The 18,274-nt window shown below is 36.8% G+C and overlaps 1 protein-coding gene and 1 long non-coding RNA gene across 2 annotated transcripts in view; one reads left to right on the top strand and one right to left on the bottom strand.

Moving 5' to 3' along the window:
* cfap61 (cilia and flagella associated protein 61) overlaps positions 1-14,245 on the top strand; it is a 28,353-nt gene extending 14,108 nt beyond the window's left edge. Inside the window, exons 18-26 of the mRNA XM_059512092.1 lie at positions 3,569-3,661; positions 6,526-6,694; positions 7,715-7,889; positions 9,876-10,168; positions 10,513-10,840; positions 11,447-11,523; positions 11,637-11,842; positions 13,590-13,686; positions 13,912-14,245. Coding sequence (XP_059368075.1) covers positions 3,569-3,661; positions 6,526-6,694; positions 7,715-7,889; positions 9,876-10,168; positions 10,513-10,840; positions 11,447-11,523; positions 11,637-11,842; positions 13,590-13,686; positions 13,912-14,109 — 1,636 coding nt within the window. The 3' untranslated portion in view covers positions 14,110-14,245. The remainder of the gene's footprint in view (positions 1-3,568; positions 3,662-6,525; positions 6,695-7,714; positions 7,890-9,875; positions 10,169-10,512; positions 10,841-11,446; positions 11,524-11,636; positions 11,843-13,589; positions 13,687-13,911) is intronic.
* LOC132106424 (uncharacterized) lies at positions 10,452-13,547 on the bottom strand. Its single transcript, XR_009424138.1, has 2 exons — positions 13,319-13,547; positions 10,452-10,813 (listed from the first exon to the last, which is right to left on the bottom strand). It is a non-coding gene; the product is annotated as an uncharacterized LOC132106424 (long non-coding RNA).
* Positions 14,246-18,274: the final 4,029 nt, after the last annotated feature.

The raw sequence follows: 18,274 nt of genomic DNA on the forward strand, positions 1-18,274 counted from the left end.
AATCAAACAGTCAGCACTGATAATTAAGCCTTAAACAGCATTTATGATTTCTTTGTGAAACGGCAAGATATTTGTGTCTAAAACATTTATTTATTTTTTTCTTGTCTGAGGGAAGAGGAACATCGTCTCAAGCATGATTATAATTAGTGAGAGTGACCCTCAGGGATCTGAGCGAAACAATGATTGCATGAAATCTGAGCTCACGGCTTTATATAATAACACTCAGCCCAGCACACGCCAATTAATACCTGCATTCTGGATCCTTCTGCCTCAGGACAGAGATCTCTTTGTGTTTTAAGCCACTGAATTTGAAAAACAGATTCTTCAAATAAAATATTTGATTGCCTTTATTAAAATATTTTTTAGCAGTGATTACCAACAAGGCATTGGTTCCAAAGAGTACTCGGAAAGATGTCAAATTAAAAATCAGTGCCACATTCTGGTGAGAAAAACTTTTATTTTGTAGAAAATGCAGATGATATTAAACCAAGACTACTTAAATTTAACTTTATAAGGACTGCAAATGACATTTCCTTGCTAGATTTCATTTGCAAACAAATGTACAATTATGTCAGAAATGCGAAATTGAAATTGAAAAGGAAAGATCACAGAAATTGTGATCAGTAAGATTTACAAAATTATCTCTTATGCTCAGCAAAGCTGCATTTGTTTGATCAAAAATACAGCAAAATTAAGAAATATTTTGGAAACATTTCCTAATAATATCAATGTTTTTCAGGAATCTTGAATAGAAATTTCAAAAGAAAAAAAATGTTTACAAAATTTCAATTTCAAAAGAAAAAAATATTTAAAAAAATGTAATATAATACATTTCTTTACTGTCATTTTGATAAATTTAATGCATCCTTGCTGAATAAAAGTATTAATTTCTTTCCTAAAGAAAACTTTTAAACAATAGTGTACATAAAAAGGTTGGGAAACTCTGTTTTTAGACAATGACTTCCAGACATTTGGTCTTTTCTTTAGTCTCTAAAGGATTTCACTTTTCAGAATGTCATTTCTCGAGAGGATATCAGGAGATGTCAGGGGTTTGGATGCAGCTTCTCGCAAAGCATTGACCTAACAAAGCTGCGATTTAAGGCCGTTCTTGTTTCCTGAAAGCTGATAACTGCCTGGCAACCAGGGGTCGCTCTGCGGTTGTGTGTGTGTGTGTGTGTGTTAACTCCTGCTGCTTTGGCAGGCACCGCGGGCACACAGCTGTCTAGAGCTGGCAGTGTATGGAGGTCACGCGCTGTCCCTTTAATTAGCCCTGCTACTGTTCTCTAGGCCGCGATTGGTGTTTGCTGTCGCTAATGACTTGACTAATGAGGCAGTTAGTGTCCACTAAACTTATGGCCGGCCAGCCCCTGTAGAGGCCGCCGGTCTAATGGAGAAGGTGGAGGCCATGGCCGACAGCGCTTATCTGTCAAGCCAAAACCATTGGCCCCCTCACGCTTGCTCTCTTGTCCTTTATCAACCCCTAGGATGGGGTGAAACGCAGGACCATAGAGGACCGATAAAGATGCTTGGCCTCTAAACTTAGCAGTCAGACACTGGCCCCAATAGAGGCCTGTCAGCTGCTGATAAGGCCAGAACGCTGTGAGCTGGTGGTCAAGAACAGCCTGCGGAGAGAAAACACACACACACACACACACACACAAGATTAACATTTAACATTGACACAGTATATATATATATATATATATATATATATATATATATATATATATATATATATATATATATATATATATATATATATATATATATATATATATATATATATATATATATATATATATATATATATATATATATATATATATATATATATATATATATATATATATATATATATATATATATATATATATATATATATATATATATATATATATAAAAGACAGACAAATAATTCTGTCCTTTAAATAATTCTACAAATTCTTACTGGAACAACAATGAAAATATTCAATGGCATTTAGTAAATACTCTAAAAATCTAATTTGCTCAGTTTTTCACAAATAATAGTTACTAATAATAGAAAATGTAAGAAAAATTATATGTTATATATACATTTTCAAACAAATGGTATTCTTTAAATGTGGTTTAACATGCGGTCCCAAACATAGTAAACATTAATTAAACATACAAAAATATCATTCTTATTTTTTTTTTTTATTTGGTGTACTCAAGCAATGTCCCCAATTTTGTTTAAATATTTTAATGTACACATTTTTAAATGTCAATGTTATTTTAGCAATAAACATTAATTAAAAGAAAAAATCTTACTAATAAATTTGTTTTTAATTTTATTTTTTTAATGTTTTTAGATGTCATTTTTATGTTATTTCAGCAATAAATATTAATTAAACAATTGAATTAATTAATGCCTACTGCTAAAATAAAATTGCACAAATCAATTTATTTTTTATTTAATTGTATTTATTTAGTGTATTTAGGCATGTCCAAAATTTTGTAAATGTTTGAATTTATACATATCTTTAAAAGTCATTATATTGGTATTTTAGCAATAAACATTGATTAAAACAAAGATTTAATTCCATAATTTTTATGGTTAAAATGTTAAAAATCTATTTATTTTCCATTAAATTGACTTTTAATGTATTTTGACATTATTTGACAGGGTTATTATAATTATATATTCATTTTATGAGAAAATTAAATGGATAATATAATATTTAATTAAATGTATGGGCTCTTTGTGAAAAATTATTTGACTGCTCAGGAGCTCTCTTATACTTATATTATTGCATGTGAACATTTGTGCAAATCAGACATGTGCAGGAAGGGGTTCAATAAAAAAAGGGGGCTAAAATAAAACAGATAGCTGTAGATGACAGTCACAGCTCTGTCTGTCTGCATCGCTTAGAGCGCTAGAACACAGAGCTGTGACTGTGTGTCCAGCGTCCTCCATCTGATCAATCATGACGCTCCGCAGGCCTCACACACTCCTCTTTCAACACACACTAGCCTGATTTCCTCTCCCACCACTGATACAGATCATGTCTTTCCAGCACATTTACATGACAAGAGACCTTTTTACACTCCTGAGGGGACGGGGGAGGGCGACGGGGGGAGACCACTACACACAGGAAACAAAACAAAACAAAAGGAAAGGCTTTTACTGTGATGGTTGGAGAAGAAAGCGTTTTAATGTAGGCCAGCGCTGCGCTGGAAATTAAGGGATTTCAGCATCTGTCCGTCGAGTGTTTGCAGAATAACCTCACACACCCTGCATGCTTTTGTTCAGGTGTCGCTACTGTCCTCTCTTCATTCAATGGTATTCATTTTTGGACAGAAAAAAAGGAACAAAAAATTGGACAAAAAATAGCCTCATTATCCAAAATGGACAAGTTCTGTCCTACACAGAGTCTGTTCTTCAGAAAAGCATTTCTGTACCTGAAATCAATTCAGAAATATGTCTGATCAACGGTATGAACATCAGCGATTCTTTGTGTAAAGTCAAGATGCATAAACTCAACTGGGGAAAAAAAAGGTCAATGGCATTATTTGACTCTGACTCTTCTACATTTCTCTTTCCTGCCAGTCCTCATCTCAGATTCAACAATCTCATTCTCATCTCCACTCACGGCCTTCCAGATCGCTGCTCTGATGACAACACCAGATTTCTGGCTACAAGGTGAGAGATGCATTACAAACGAGAGGCATTCAGACTCCAATGCAGCATATTTCCACTCCATGAAAGAGGAAAAGTCCGCTTTATTTCCATTCTATCAAACAGATGTGAAGTGCTAAAGCACTGAAGCTGTCCTGATCTCTCAGACTCGAAGGCTTGACTGTTGCAAATTATTACAAATATTATTAACAAGTTTCTTAGAAGTCAAGCTTACTAGTAAAAAAACACTAGTTATCTTAAGCTCCTTTGGAACTCAAATCTCATCCACATTGTCAAATTCACTGTGCTTTAGGTTTGATGTTGCTGACGGATCAAAATGCTGAAAGCTTGACAAATATGACCGTAAATGAGATTTGAGCTTTATAATTTTGGACTGCTTTTATTCAGAGCAAACATGAAGTTCTAACTTATTATTTTTCAATTATACTAATTTCATATTATATTAAAGATTCCAAACCTACAACCCGAATTCCGGAAAAGTTGGGACGTTTTTTAAATTTTAATAAAATGAAAACTAAAAGACTTTCAAATCACATGAGCCAATATTTTATTCACAATAGAACATAGATAACGTAGCAAATGTTTAAACTGAGAAATTTTACACTTTTATCCACTTAATTAGCTCATTTAAAATTTAATGCCTGCTACAGGTCTCAAAAAAGTTGGCACGGGGGCAACAAATGGCTAAAAAAGCAAGCAGTTTTGAAAAGATTCAGCTGGGAGAACATCTAGTGATTAATTAAGTTAATTGATATCAGGTCTGTAACATGATTAGCTATAAAAGCTTTGTCTTAGAGAAGCAGTGTCTCTCAGAAGTAAAGATGGGCAGAGGCTCTCCAATCTGTGAAAGACTGCGTAAAAAAATTGTGGAAAACTTTAAAAACAATGTTCCTCAACGTCAAATTGCAAAGGCTTTGCAAATCTCATCATCTACAGTGCATAACATCATCAAAAGATTCAGAGAAACTGGAGAAATCTCTGTGCGTAAGGGACAAGGCCGGAGACCTTTATTGGATGCCCGTGGTCTTCGGGCTCTCAGACGACACTGCATCACTCATCGGCATGATTGTGTCAATGACATTACTAAATGGGCCCAGGAATACTTTCAGAAACCACTGTCGGTAAACACAATCCACCGTGCCATCAGCAGATGCCAACTAAAGCTCTATCATGCAAAAAGGAAGCCATATGTGAACATGGTCCAGAAGCGCCGTCGTGTCCTGTGGGCCAAGGCTCATTTAAAATGGACTATTTCAAAGTGGAATAGTGTTTTATGGTCAGACGAGTCCAAATTTGACATTCTTGTTGGAAATCACGGACGCCGTGTCCTCCGGGCTAAAGAGGAGGGAGACCTTCCAGCATGTTATCAGCGTTCAGTTCAAAAGCCAGCATCTCTGATGGTATGGGGGTGCATAAGTGCATACGGTATGGGCAGCTTGCATGTTTTGGAAGGCTCTGTGAATGCTGAAAGGTATATAAAGGTTTTAGAGCAACATATGCTTCCCTCCAAACAACGTCTATTTCAGGGAAGGCCTTGTTTATTTCAGCAGGACAAGGCAAAACCACATACTGCAGCTATAACAACAGCATGGCTTCGTCGTAGAAGAGTCCGGGTGCTAACCTGGCCTGCCTGCAGTCCAGATCTTTCACCTATAGAGAACATTTGGCGCATCATTAAACGAAAAATACGTCAAAGACGACCACGAACTCTTCAGCAGCTGGAAATCTATATAAGGCAAGAATGGGACCAAATTCCAACAGCAAAACTCCAGCAACTCATAGCCTCAATGCCCAGACGTCTTCAAACTGTTTTGAAAAGAAAAGGAGATGCTACACCATGGTAAACATGCCCCGTCCCAACTATTTTGAGACCTGTAGCAGAAATCAAAATTGAAATGAGCTCATTTTGTGCATAAAATTGTAAACTTTCTCAGTTTAAACATTTGCTATGTTATCTATGTTCTATTGTGAATAAAATATTGGCTCATGTGATTTGAAAGTCTTTTAGTTTTCATTTTATTGAAATTTAAAAAACGTCCCAACTTTTCCGGAATTCGGGTTGTATTATGTTTTACTTCTTTGACAAATGTCTAAAAAATTATATTTTTTCAGAAAACAGAATTATTTTTGTTTTAAGCATCCACTCACTTAATTTTGATATTAAGTCTTGTTTTCTGACGAAAAAAATTACTAAATTGAGTTTATACTTTAAACTGACAGATTTCTTGTTTTAAACATTAGCTCTTTTAATTCTGATAATTTGAGAAAATCAAGACTTAATATCTTAAGTGATTTCCTTCTCAAGTAAATGCATCTTCTTTTAGGAAGTTTAGATATTTGTACTGGAAAACAAAATAAGTAAGAAAATAATTTGCAGTGTAGTGGATTTCTTCAGTTTTGTAAGTATAAAGCAAGAGAATCAAAAGCTCTTTAGAACATCATGAACAACAGTAATGGGATGGAATGAATAAATCAAGATTAAATGTAGATTAATTGGGTGACATATTTTGGTCTCAAAAGATTCTGTCCTCTTACCTCATGTTTCAGTGTTTCGAAAGCGACAGCTTTAGTGCGGCTTCACCGAAAGCATTACTTCCAGGCACTCGTGATGAAAAGCAGGAACGTCTGTTTTATCATGTCTGTTAGTGGTTCTGCATGACTGGCACATCTAATCCAATCCACCGATCCAAACAGCACACCGTATCAGAGTTTCCACACGAAACCGTGATTCTGAGCATCTCAGTGAAAGAGTCAGTTAACCTTGAGCATTTAGAATCTAAAACCACTTACAGTGAAAGACACCAGTGTCCTTCTGGCTGCTCTTTTCATAGCTGTGTGAATCTGATGCAGGATCTGTTCCTCCACAGTCACTGCTACAGCGATCAGGATCAAGCCCGGCTGTCTCTGCGCTCCTGGATCAGCGTGGTGATGGGTAAGATGAAGGCCATCGACCGCGAGGCCAAACACGTGGAGCTGATGGACAATGGTCAAGTGAAGTATGACTATCTGATCCTCTGCACCGGCCTGCAGTATCAGGTCAGAGACACACAAACACAACATCAACACAATTCACTGAATCAAGCTGTCACTGTGAATTATGAGATGTGTCCTTATTTGCAAATTAATGCAATGCTAATACGGTTTTCATGCAGAGCACAATAATTAGTACATGAGAATTCAGCTTGCGTGGATGCTGCTGTATTTGGCAGAGTCCAGCAATACATTTAATGGTAGGACATTGCCGATACTGTGTATATAGAAGCTGGACATAAATATATTTAATACATTTTCTATCATTTGAATAATTTAAATAATTTACATTTAAATGCAATTACATTATGTATAATATTTATGTTTATATATATATATATATATATATATATATATGTATATGTATATATGTGTGTGTGTGTGTGTGTGTGTGTGTGTGTGTGTGTGTGTGTGTGTGTGTATGAGAGAGAGAGAGAGAGAGAGAGAGACCCTGGACCACAAAACCAGTCATTTTTTTTTTTTTTTAATTGAGATTAATACATGAATATAAGAGCTAAATAAATAATCTTTCAATTGATGTATGGTTTGTTAGGAGGACAATATTTGGCAGAGATAAAACTGTTTGAAAATCTAAAATATAAATATTGAGAAAATCATCTTTAAAGTTGACTAAATGAAGTTGCTAGCAATGCACATTACTTATCAAAAATTGTTTTGATGTATTCACGGTAGGACATTTGCAAAATATCTTCATGGAACATGATCTTTACTTAATATCCAAATGATTTTTGGCATAAAAGAAAAATTTATAATTCTGACCCGGACAATGTATTGTTGGCTATTGCTACAAATATACCTGTGCTACTTATGACTGCTTTCATACAAATATATTTACCAGCTTCTACAAAGTATCTGCAATTTGTGATGAGAAATTATAAAAGTTAATTAATATTAAGATTAAACAGTTTGGTTGGAGAATATATATGAAATTATATAAATTATTCATGTAGATCAATATATATAGAGACAGAAGGAATGTAATTTTCTATTTTAACTACACTTCAGATGCCCAGTCTCACCAGTACTGATGCCATAACCCAAAAAAACAACAGTCTGAACCCAAAGCAGTCCAGACACCAACACACACGGCCCGTCCCCTCCAACCTCTTCACCCTCAACGACCAGCACGACTGCTCACACGTCCATCAGTGGCTCATGGACAACTTTGTGGAACTGACAGGTATATTTACTGCAAATTTACAAAGACTTTATTAGAGTCTATGGCAGCTCTCTCTCCTGCATAATCTCGTTTACCAAGACACTGTTCTTCTAAAGCCATGTCCGTCTGTCAGAGCATAACAAGTAGCTAATTAGCGTGAGTGAAATCTCATCTCCTTCTATCCATTTACTGGGGAATATTAATATTAGCAGGGTGAGCTAAGAATTAATCTGCACGGGCAGAGATGAGCCACCGCTATCTGTCTGATTAAGCCTATTATATTTACTAATTACAGCCTCCTTTAATAATCCGGGAAGTAGCGCAATTATCAGTGAATGCTAATTATACTGTCTGCATATGAAAGATATCAATTTAGTGGCATGAGAATTTGTATTTGGGTCAACCAGAGAGGCATCGCTGGGTCTGGCTCCGAATAAGTTGTCAACACAAATTACCTGATAATATTTTTGGCAGAAATCCTGTTGTGGTTGAAAACATCTGAGTTGTGTGGCGCTGGCTGTGCTTCAGCACCATGGACAGGGCTTGAGCGGGACCTTGTCTAGCTATTCAGCCCCGCATTAGGAAAGACAGATGATATGGAAATGAATTCTGTTTAACATAAACTGGCGTAAATATGGCATTGAAGACAGGGGCTAAGGGACTGAATGCGCGAGCTGTATAGAAGACAAAGCCACATTTATAAAACAGACAGTTCTGGCTCTCTAATCTGATCACGTCATGTTCAAAGACAATTTGCACACACCTGTGACCGCACATCAGTTAATATTAATAAAAGGAATACTTTTATGCAGCAAATATGCATTACATTCACTAAAAGTGACAATAAAGGCATTTATGATGTCACAAAATATTTCTGTTTCAACTTTCTATTCATCAAAGAATCAAAAAAAAATGGTGATAAATTTTCCCTCAACATTCTTTGATTTTTGTTTAAAACAACACTACGAAGCAACTGTTTTATGCTGCTTCATAATAATACTAAGAAATGTTTCTTGAGTGGCAAATCAGCATATAAGAATGATTTCTGAAGGATCATGTGACACTGAAAAAATTCAGCTATGCATCTCAAGAATAACTGAAATCTTAACATATATTCATATTGAAAAACTTCTTTTAATTTGTAATAATGTTTCGCAATATTACTGTTTTTACTGTATTTTAAATCAAATAAATTGCACCCTTGGTGAGCATAAGAGGCTTTCAAAAACATTCTTTTTTTTTACGACCCCAGCTTTGGAATGATAGTGTGTATTATGGTAGTACTTTACTAATAACCAAAAATGAAATTTTGATTGATTGATTTATTGCTCCACATTCAATATTATTTTGTATACATTAATCCTACAATGGTTTTAGTCTGATGTATTATATAAATCATTCTTCAGTAAATACGGCAATAGTTATACTCATCTATTATTCATCTGTCACTATACAGAATCATGCTTGTGTGCCTCATATATTCAGCGTGTCATTCTGTGCATTATGTGAGCTCCGTCTGATTAGTTTTCGTCCTTGAGGACTAATGTTGACATCAAAGACCTTCCTTCACAAAAGATCTTAATTAAATCAATCCAGCACTGATGGTGTGAGAGCGTTTCTGACACTGTTTGGGCGCAGCAGTGAAAGGACATCACTTCCTTCATCTTCTCTTCCTTATTCCTTTCTTTCCCCTCATCTAACCTAATGGGACCTTCTCTGGGTTGCTAAGTGACCCTTCTCTGTTTCACAGCCACTGATATTATCTCTCCAAACAGCCGTAATAAATTGCTTCCCTTCCCCCTTGTGGAGGCTAAATGGCCTTAAGTTTATTTTAGAGTTAAGTAAACCAGCTTTTTATTGGAGGGAATGTAACTTGATGAATTCTCATTGGTATGGATGCAATAAAGTCTAGTGTTTTTCCACAATATGTTGTCCATTTCAGATAAGGTCACTCTTTTAAATGTGATGTGTGTACCAAACACAAAATGATGTTTGACTGGTTGGCAGGTGATGCTGTGCTGTATGGAAACACTATAGATGTGTTCACCTGCGTGGAGACGCTCATGTGTCTTGGTGTCAGTGGCCACCGGATTCATGTGGTTCATCCTCCCCAAGACAACCCAACTTCCTGTTTCCCCAACGGTGCAGTGGAGCACGCAGTGAAACAGGCTTTAGAAAAAGAGAAAGTTGACGTACATCACGACTGCCTGCTGACTCAAATCAATGATGGACGACACACTGATCCCGTGACTTCAGTGACCTTCACCACTGACACTCAGACGCTACAACTGGAGTGTGCGGTGAGTGAACAGAAAACATTCTTAAACATCAGTACACAAATCTCAAGGAGCCATATCATACATTTTGTTTTAATGTTTATTTTTACACAATGTTTTTGCGCCAAAAAAACACATTTCCATTAAAATCTTTGAGATCTGTAAAAAGTCTCCTCTGCTCACCAAGGCTGCATTTATTTGAGCACAAATACAGTAAAAAGAGTAAAATTGTGAAATATTGTTACAATTTAAAAAGCTGTTTTCTATCTGAATATATTTTAACATGCCATTTATTGCTGTGATCAAAGCTGAAACACATAACTCAGATGGTCACTAACTTATATACTTATATAACTTGATTTTCTTAGGTGTTCTGCAGCTTCTCTCATAAAACTGTCGACTATGACGCCTTCAAGGCCATCAATGATGCCTGTTTGGTGTTCGATGGGCGTCTGGTCATAGATTCCAGCTTTCACACCAACGATCCCTCTATATACGCCGCAGGCCCCTTGACCAAATACTCCCGCCGTTACCATGCGGACCAGTGGAGCAACTCCTGCTTTAATTGTAAAGAGGTGGGGCAGAGTTTGGCATCTGTTGTCCTGCCCTTGTGTGACCCAACCCTGGAGTGTCCCTCCAGCCCACCGTCTGACCAAGACCACCTCATTCCTGCATATAATCAGGCCAAGATCCAAGGTCACCATTGCTCCTTCTGAATTTCTTAAGCAGTGCCTAGAACAAAACATCGCAGTCACTTCAATGCAACAAGAAAATTCACTCAAAACACTGTAGCAATTACTTAAAACACAGCAACAATAACATTCTAGAACATTATAGCATATACTAAAAAATATACTTAAGAACGTGTAAAAATCTCTTTTTAGTGCTTACATTTTGACATAAATTGTCCTTAGTTCCTTTGCTCTTGCAAGAATCAGTCAAGTGCTCATTGTGAGTTCATCAGAGGATGCAGTGATCGTTTTTATTAGGATTATAACACTTTTCTCCCATTTCATAGCCGTGCAAATGTTTAAAATGTTTAACATGTGTTGCATCACCCAGTTTTTCCCCCTCATCTAATTCTGATTGACACCAAACTATTGACAGTTCATTTGCATAATCTAATCAGGGAAAAGTGCTTAAAACAAAATGGACCATCTGTTACACAGAAACACAGCGTCTGATATGAGATAAACAGCTTTATAATCATATTTGTGGTGTTCGGGTGAAAATACTATTAATTGTGTGTTTGTAAAAACAAGCGTTATGAGGTATAATTTATAATAATTCTCACATTCACAGGGGGAAGATTACCAGGTGGCTACAGTTACCTTCATGTCACAAAACCGACTGCCATCGGCAACAAAATAGCTCAGAAGGTATGGTCTAAACAAAGATGAGTTTGCATTCTATCACAGCACAGTCCTAGATTACTTTAACCAAGAGTTTATGTGTAGCATTAAGGTTCATCTTTATTATTCGCATCCTGCAGGGTCGTGACATTGTGACAGGCCGCACTGAAACAGGGAACTACTGTCATCTGCATCTCAGCTCGCATGATGTGGTGGAGAGCATCACGTGCCTCTCTAAGAACACACTTCCCGTCTCCGACCTCCTGTGTCTCTACAGAAAACACCAGCTGCTGCTGAATCATCTCTGCTCACGCTATGACGAGGGTTTGGTCCATGACATGTACAGGTTCAACCGTGTTACGTCAGTCTTACAGTCAGAAATGTTTTATACTGTCACAGTTATTTACACTAAAAATAGACTAAATCAGGAATAAAATCAGGCCTGATTCCAAATTACAAGACATAGAACTTCAAGACTAAATCTTAATTTCAAGTCTACAAATTAAGAAAACGTATGATACTGCAACCTAACGGACATGCTTGGAAACTCATAAAAACATCGATTTAACATGATACTCACCTTGTTCATGGTGATAAAACTAATTTCACATTGAAACCAAAAGGGGGCGAGAAAAAAACAATAAGTATGGAACATGAACAACGCATTTTATCATCAAATTTGTAACACGTAATGTCTTACAGTACTATTGAGAATTTCCATTATTGTCACCAATTATAATAAGTTTTCTATTACTGTAAAAAATTACATTTCAATTTAAATAAGCATTAATGACAGAACAATAAATAATACGTTTTATATATATATATATATATATATATATATATATATATATATATAAATGTTAAATGTATTTTACGGAGCCCCGCACATGACATGCAAGAAAAAAATTAATAAATTGTGTGCACGATTTACTAATTCTTTCCCTCAATGTACTAAAACGTGCACATGATTACTATTGCGTTCCCTCTTGTGCACAATTTAGTAAATTGAGCGAACGAATTAGTAAATCGTGCACACGATTTAGCCTAATATTTTTTTCCTGCATTTCATGTGCGGGCTCCGTAGTATTTAACATTATCAAACAAGGTTTTTTTGTTTTTGTTTTTACAATAAAGGCTGAACAGAAGTTTTGCCCCTTGGTTTTATGGTGAAATATCTAGATCTAGACATGTTCTTGAGAGCTTTTGTGAGATTTGCACTGCAGCCCATTTTGATTGTTCACTTCAATACCTAAACACCAAATCAAACTAATTGTCTTGAACTGTGCACAGGATTATTTATGACACTCCAAACCATAATCATATCTGTCTTCATCTGGTCACACTTTATATGAAGATCTATTTCCGATGATGTGACCTCTGCTACTAAACTTTAACACCACTGACCCTCCACCCTCAGAGCCATTGTCCTGCATTACTAATCTGTTTATGCAGGTGTGCAATCTGCTATCCACAGCGCCACGAAACAATAGTTAAGCCACCCAGCAGCGCTGATCACACTTATTAAAGTGGGATTCTTCACCGCTCTTTTGTTGTGACTCTGAATGTGGCCGGTGCTCAGTGTCATTACAGAAAACGGCCAATCAGCAAGACCTGTGAATGTAATTGATCGACCGTGCTGCTGTATGGAGCATATTAGATGAACATGATAAGTGGAGTGTGTGTGTGTGTGTGTGTGTGTGTGTGTGTGTGTGTGTGTGTGTGTGTGTGTGTGTGTGTGTGTGTGTGTGCGTGTGTGTGTGTGTGTGTGTGTGTGTGTGTGTGTGTGTGTGTGTGTGTGTGTGTGTCATTATTTACTCACCCTAACATCGTTCCACACCTGTATGCTGTTATGTTTTCCATGGAAATCAAAAGAAACATTTCTGATGAATCTTCAAGCAGACCATCACAGCTCATAGTGACCACATCTGTCAAGCTCTAAAAAAGACAAAAAACAAACCCATAAAACATTGCATGTCTATCAAGTAGCAAACATAAGGACAACATTAATGACACAGAACTATGACCAAATTTAGATTTTTCAAGTGAACCATGTCTTTCCAAATGTGACTTATTCATTTCCCTTTTTCCAGTTATTTTAGAGAGAACTGGTGCTTTGCTCTATACCACGACCGCTTCGCTGACTTTGAACAGGAAGTTCGGCAAATCATGGACTCAGCCAAACTAGAAGTTGGTTTCCTGTACTTCTACATCTCTGTTAAAAACATTTGTTTTGTAAAAAGTCTTTCCAGATTAAGACCCCTCACAATAAAGGCAAAAAAAAAAAAATACATCTTTCAAAAAAATAATAAACTACACAGGTTCCACTTAAAACATAATAAAATCAAGCATAATAAGTATAAAGTAAGATTTTTATAACAAAATACAAAAAACAAGACTTTTGTGTCTTCATAGGGTGAGAATGGTTCAGTGTCGATTCAAGAGGCTCTTCAGAAGATAGTGGATGATAAAGCAGAGTCCGATCAGTCGATGAGCCTCAGCGAGGTGTTTCAGAAGAGCGAGGCTTATTCTGCTCTGAGGAAGAGCGTTCTGGATTATCTGAAGTACAACAGATACCATCTGACTATGTATGCCCGGCCGGGAATGCTGTAATCAATTTCCATTTCATATTTACAAGTATTTATTCAGTACTTTATCTTTGGTTGCTTTATTTCCTACATTTGCTGCACCATATGTTTGGGGGCAAACACGTTGTGGGGGATGGAGCTCAAAGAACTTAAGCAAATAAATAAAGCTTCTTGTTTTGTCAAATGCAAATGTTTGGTGTGTGTTGGGTGAAAATTCATTAAGATATCTGACTTTACTCTTTTGAAATCTTGAATGTACTGTATGTGCTGTCTAGTATTGTATTATAATAGGGACTTTAAGCAACAGCCTCTGGTGGAACGGCAACGCCATTCTGGCGTTGTATTGCGCATGCGCGAATTTAACTGCTACTTTGTGACGTTCTACTTTAACGGGCTACTACGGGAGAACAGCTGATTTGCCGGAGTCGTTACAACGTGAGAGATTAGGTAAATAAATGTTATGTTTTATGGCATATGACACTGTAATTTGCATCAGTTTATGATTGTACCACTAGTGTTTTATATAATATGTGTTAAAATGTTTTAAACTTAAGCTAATTTTAACGATTTTTTCCGTTTGTATAAAGATATGTGTGTTGTTAGCAACAACACCTCAGGCAGCATTGAGATTAGAGATGATGTGAAGCGAACAATTTAAGTATTGCATTTATCCTTCTCAAAATCCATGTTAAATGTATTACTATGCTATTAAAATATTTTTAATTGGGTAAAGTAGATTAACAGATTAGAAATAGATTAATGGATTAGTTTTTTTATTAGTTATCTATCAAGACTGTTAATTATACTTACTTTTCAAAAATTAGCTATATTTACTTCATGTTTCTTGTTGATTAGAGTCCCTGTGGAGTGGAAAGAGCAACATGATGTGCTTCTCTGTAGAGAAATCCTGCTCACAGAACCATACAGGTACAAAAAGGGCAGTGTTGACAAGGGCAAGGCCTGGTCAAGTATAGCAGACACACTGAATTGCTCTCAAGAACCCAAATTCAGAGTTATGCAGAGGTCAGTGAGGGAGAGATTCAACTTGATTCAGACGAAATACAAGGCCAGAAACAATAAAGACGAGAAGAGCAGTGGAACATCTGCAGAAATAACAGAACTTGATGATCTAATTGAAGAAATAACTGAGAAAGAAAGAGCAGCTGAGGAAAACAAAGGGAGTGATGAGAGTATGAGGAAGTTAGAGACGGACAGGGCCAAAGCAGAAGAGACAAGGAAGAAGGCCATGGAGAGGGTTAGCCAGACCAACAGGAGGCTTAGTGAAGAGGGAGAGGACTGGACAAACAACAAACGTAGGAGAAGGAGTGGGAATGACACCGTTGAGTTTTTGAGGGAGAGAAGCCAGACTGAGAGGGTTCTAAGAGAAAAGGAATTGGAATTGAAAAAAATACAGGTTGAAGAGCAAGCAAAAGCAGCACAACAAACACAAAAGCAGATGAGTGACATGATGCAACTAATGCAACAACAGCAACAGCAAATGCAGACTATGCTACTTCAGCAACAGCAAGGGCAAGCATTACTTAGCCTCATTGAAAATATGTCAAAGAAATGATTATTCTTTTGCAATTTAAAAACCTTTATTTGTGATTTCATTCATAAAACATTTCAATGTATAAATCCTTAATAAAATATAAAATCTGTTAACATAAAATAGCATATTTTAAATAACATGTTGTTAGTAGCCTATACTTTATTGCTTTACTTTATGTATATTGTGTATTTGTGTAAACTAACTATGTATACTATATTTTTGTTGTGTTAAAATGTGTTATTATAAAATGTCTCATTCTTTTTAAATACAATTCTGGTTTTATATTGTGCGTTTGTATACTATGTTATATTTATTTATCTTAATAATCAGGATCCTCTGTGTTACACCTGGTCTGGCAATGGGTCGTACAGTGCCATCAATAAACCCAAAGCAATTATCCAGAGGGGCTCCCATTTGGAGGATGCAGTCAGGATAGTTTCTCAATGCTACAGGGTTCAGTATGTTTACATTCCACTGCGTTATCCTGTGATGATGTGGAGAATATATATAGTCCAGCACGGAGTTTGTGGCCATGCACAGGACTGGGACTTGTCGGTGACCAAACCTTTGCATCATGTCACTGTACCGGCAAGGCTATGCCAGCCTCCTAAGGAGCATACACAGCGCCTCGACTCCTCCCACAACACTTCTCTGATCACAAACGATCTCATTGGGAATCCCGAGAACATCAACCAGAATTGGTAAGTGAAAGTGACATTTTCTGATGCGAAATTCATTTAAGCATTCGTCTTCCTCCATGTAATCAAGGTTAAAAGGCAAGTATTGCTTACATGGTAAATCTAAGTTTTTAGACTTATTTACATCATACAATATTAAAAACTCCTCTTCTGACAAAAGATTGTCATTTAATGCCAAAAGCAATCCTTCTCTTGCTTTTTTAAATGACATTTTTTTGTATCTCAATAAATGAATTAATGCCGCGTTGCGCTGTCCTGTTTACCGTTGCTTAGTGATTTTTACGTTCTTGGCTACGGCGGTGTGACAGCAAACTTCCGGTCGCTGTAGCCGTTCCATTGAGGTTGGTTCCATTCGCAGCTGTTGCTTAAAGTCCTTATTATGTGGAGCTGTGAACACAGCGGCCGCTCAGTGCGGTGGGGCAGATAAGAGCAGCAGAATGAAGGGAGATCTGACCGGCTGTAAAGACGGAGCACAGCAGCAGCTGTATGATAATGAATGTGGGGCAGAAAATCACAGACACATGATCCAGCAGTACCACGTCACATAGCTCATGAATTTTAGTATGTTTAGCTCTGGTGAGTAGTAATGTGAGCAGAGTAGATATTTTAAATAAAATAAAAGAACATTATAGAAAGAAAAAAAAACTTACATATGAGATTTCATATGCAACAAATGTGTTTGTTGAAGTTAGACAAGTAAAACCATCTGGCCTCTTAAACTCAAAGCTGAATGTGGACATTAAATAAAAAAATCACATTCAACAAATAGGTTCCACCAAAATGCATATAATCACAAAATACATAAAACGCAATATATATATGCACTAAAATGCATATATATGCATATATGCACTAAAATGCACATCAATAATAATGCATATATACGCATATATGCACTAAAATGCACATCAATAATAAAATTACATTATAAAATGTAATAAAAAATGAAAATGCAATACAAAACTACACATAGAGTGTAATAAAATGAAATATAAATGCAATAAAAAAATCATCTAAAATGCACATCAGATATCAGAAGTGTTTGGCAAGTAAACCATCTTGAACTTTAAGCTAAAAGTTGGATAATGTATGTGGACATAAATGTTTTTCCTCTAAACTGCACATCAAGTTTAATCAAATATATTTTAAAAAATCAGATGCAACAAATGTGTTCCTGTAGCCCATCAGGCCCCCAAAAACGCGTATGTGTAAATAAAATAAAACGAATGCAATACATAAAAATGCTCAGCAAGAGTTATGAAATCACGTGCAACAAATGTGCTCGTCTGCGATTACATTAAGGCCATGATGCTCTCCGAACGAAACGAAGGACATTACGAGAAATTCCGCTACGACGAGACCGTTGCATTGGAATGACATCATCACAGACGAGCACAATGCTGCTGATGGCACGAGCGAGTTTGCAGACACGAACGAGTCCGTTTGAACAGAAGGATGGTGTGCGTCTGTCCCAGCCGCTCGCGCAAGCGTGTCTTTTGTGATGCAAACGAGAGGAGCCTCTTTTATGAATTATGTATGCGCGCAATGAGTGATTAATACGTCCCGCATTCAACTGTCGCACATGTCCTGAGCCCGCGGGCGTCTGATTTATACATTTAATTAGTCGCGAGACAAATTACCCATGCAACTTGCGAGTCTTTTTGCAGCACGAACCGATTTAGGGACGTTCGGGTTAAAACCGCGCCGCCCTGTTGCCATTTCCCCTCTTTTAATTAGAAATTATGATGCTCTAGGAGTGAAGGAGCCCCTAAAGGATGCTGACAAAGGCAGGGCACGTGTGCATTGACGGGAAGCATCAAAGCGTGAAAAGAGGAGGAACCAGCGTGTGCCTAAAGCATCCTAATATAATAAACCTCAGGTACATCTGCCCGAGCAATCTGCGGACCCTCCCATCTCCAAATCCATAGGGATTCCAGCTC

The sequence above is a fragment of the Carassius carassius genome, chromosome 27 (genome assembly GCF_963082965.1).
Source record: "Carassius carassius chromosome 27, fCarCar2.1, whole genome shotgun sequence".
NCBI classification, from domain to species: domain Eukaryota; kingdom Metazoa; phylum Chordata; class Actinopteri; order Cypriniformes; family Cyprinidae; genus Carassius; species Carassius carassius.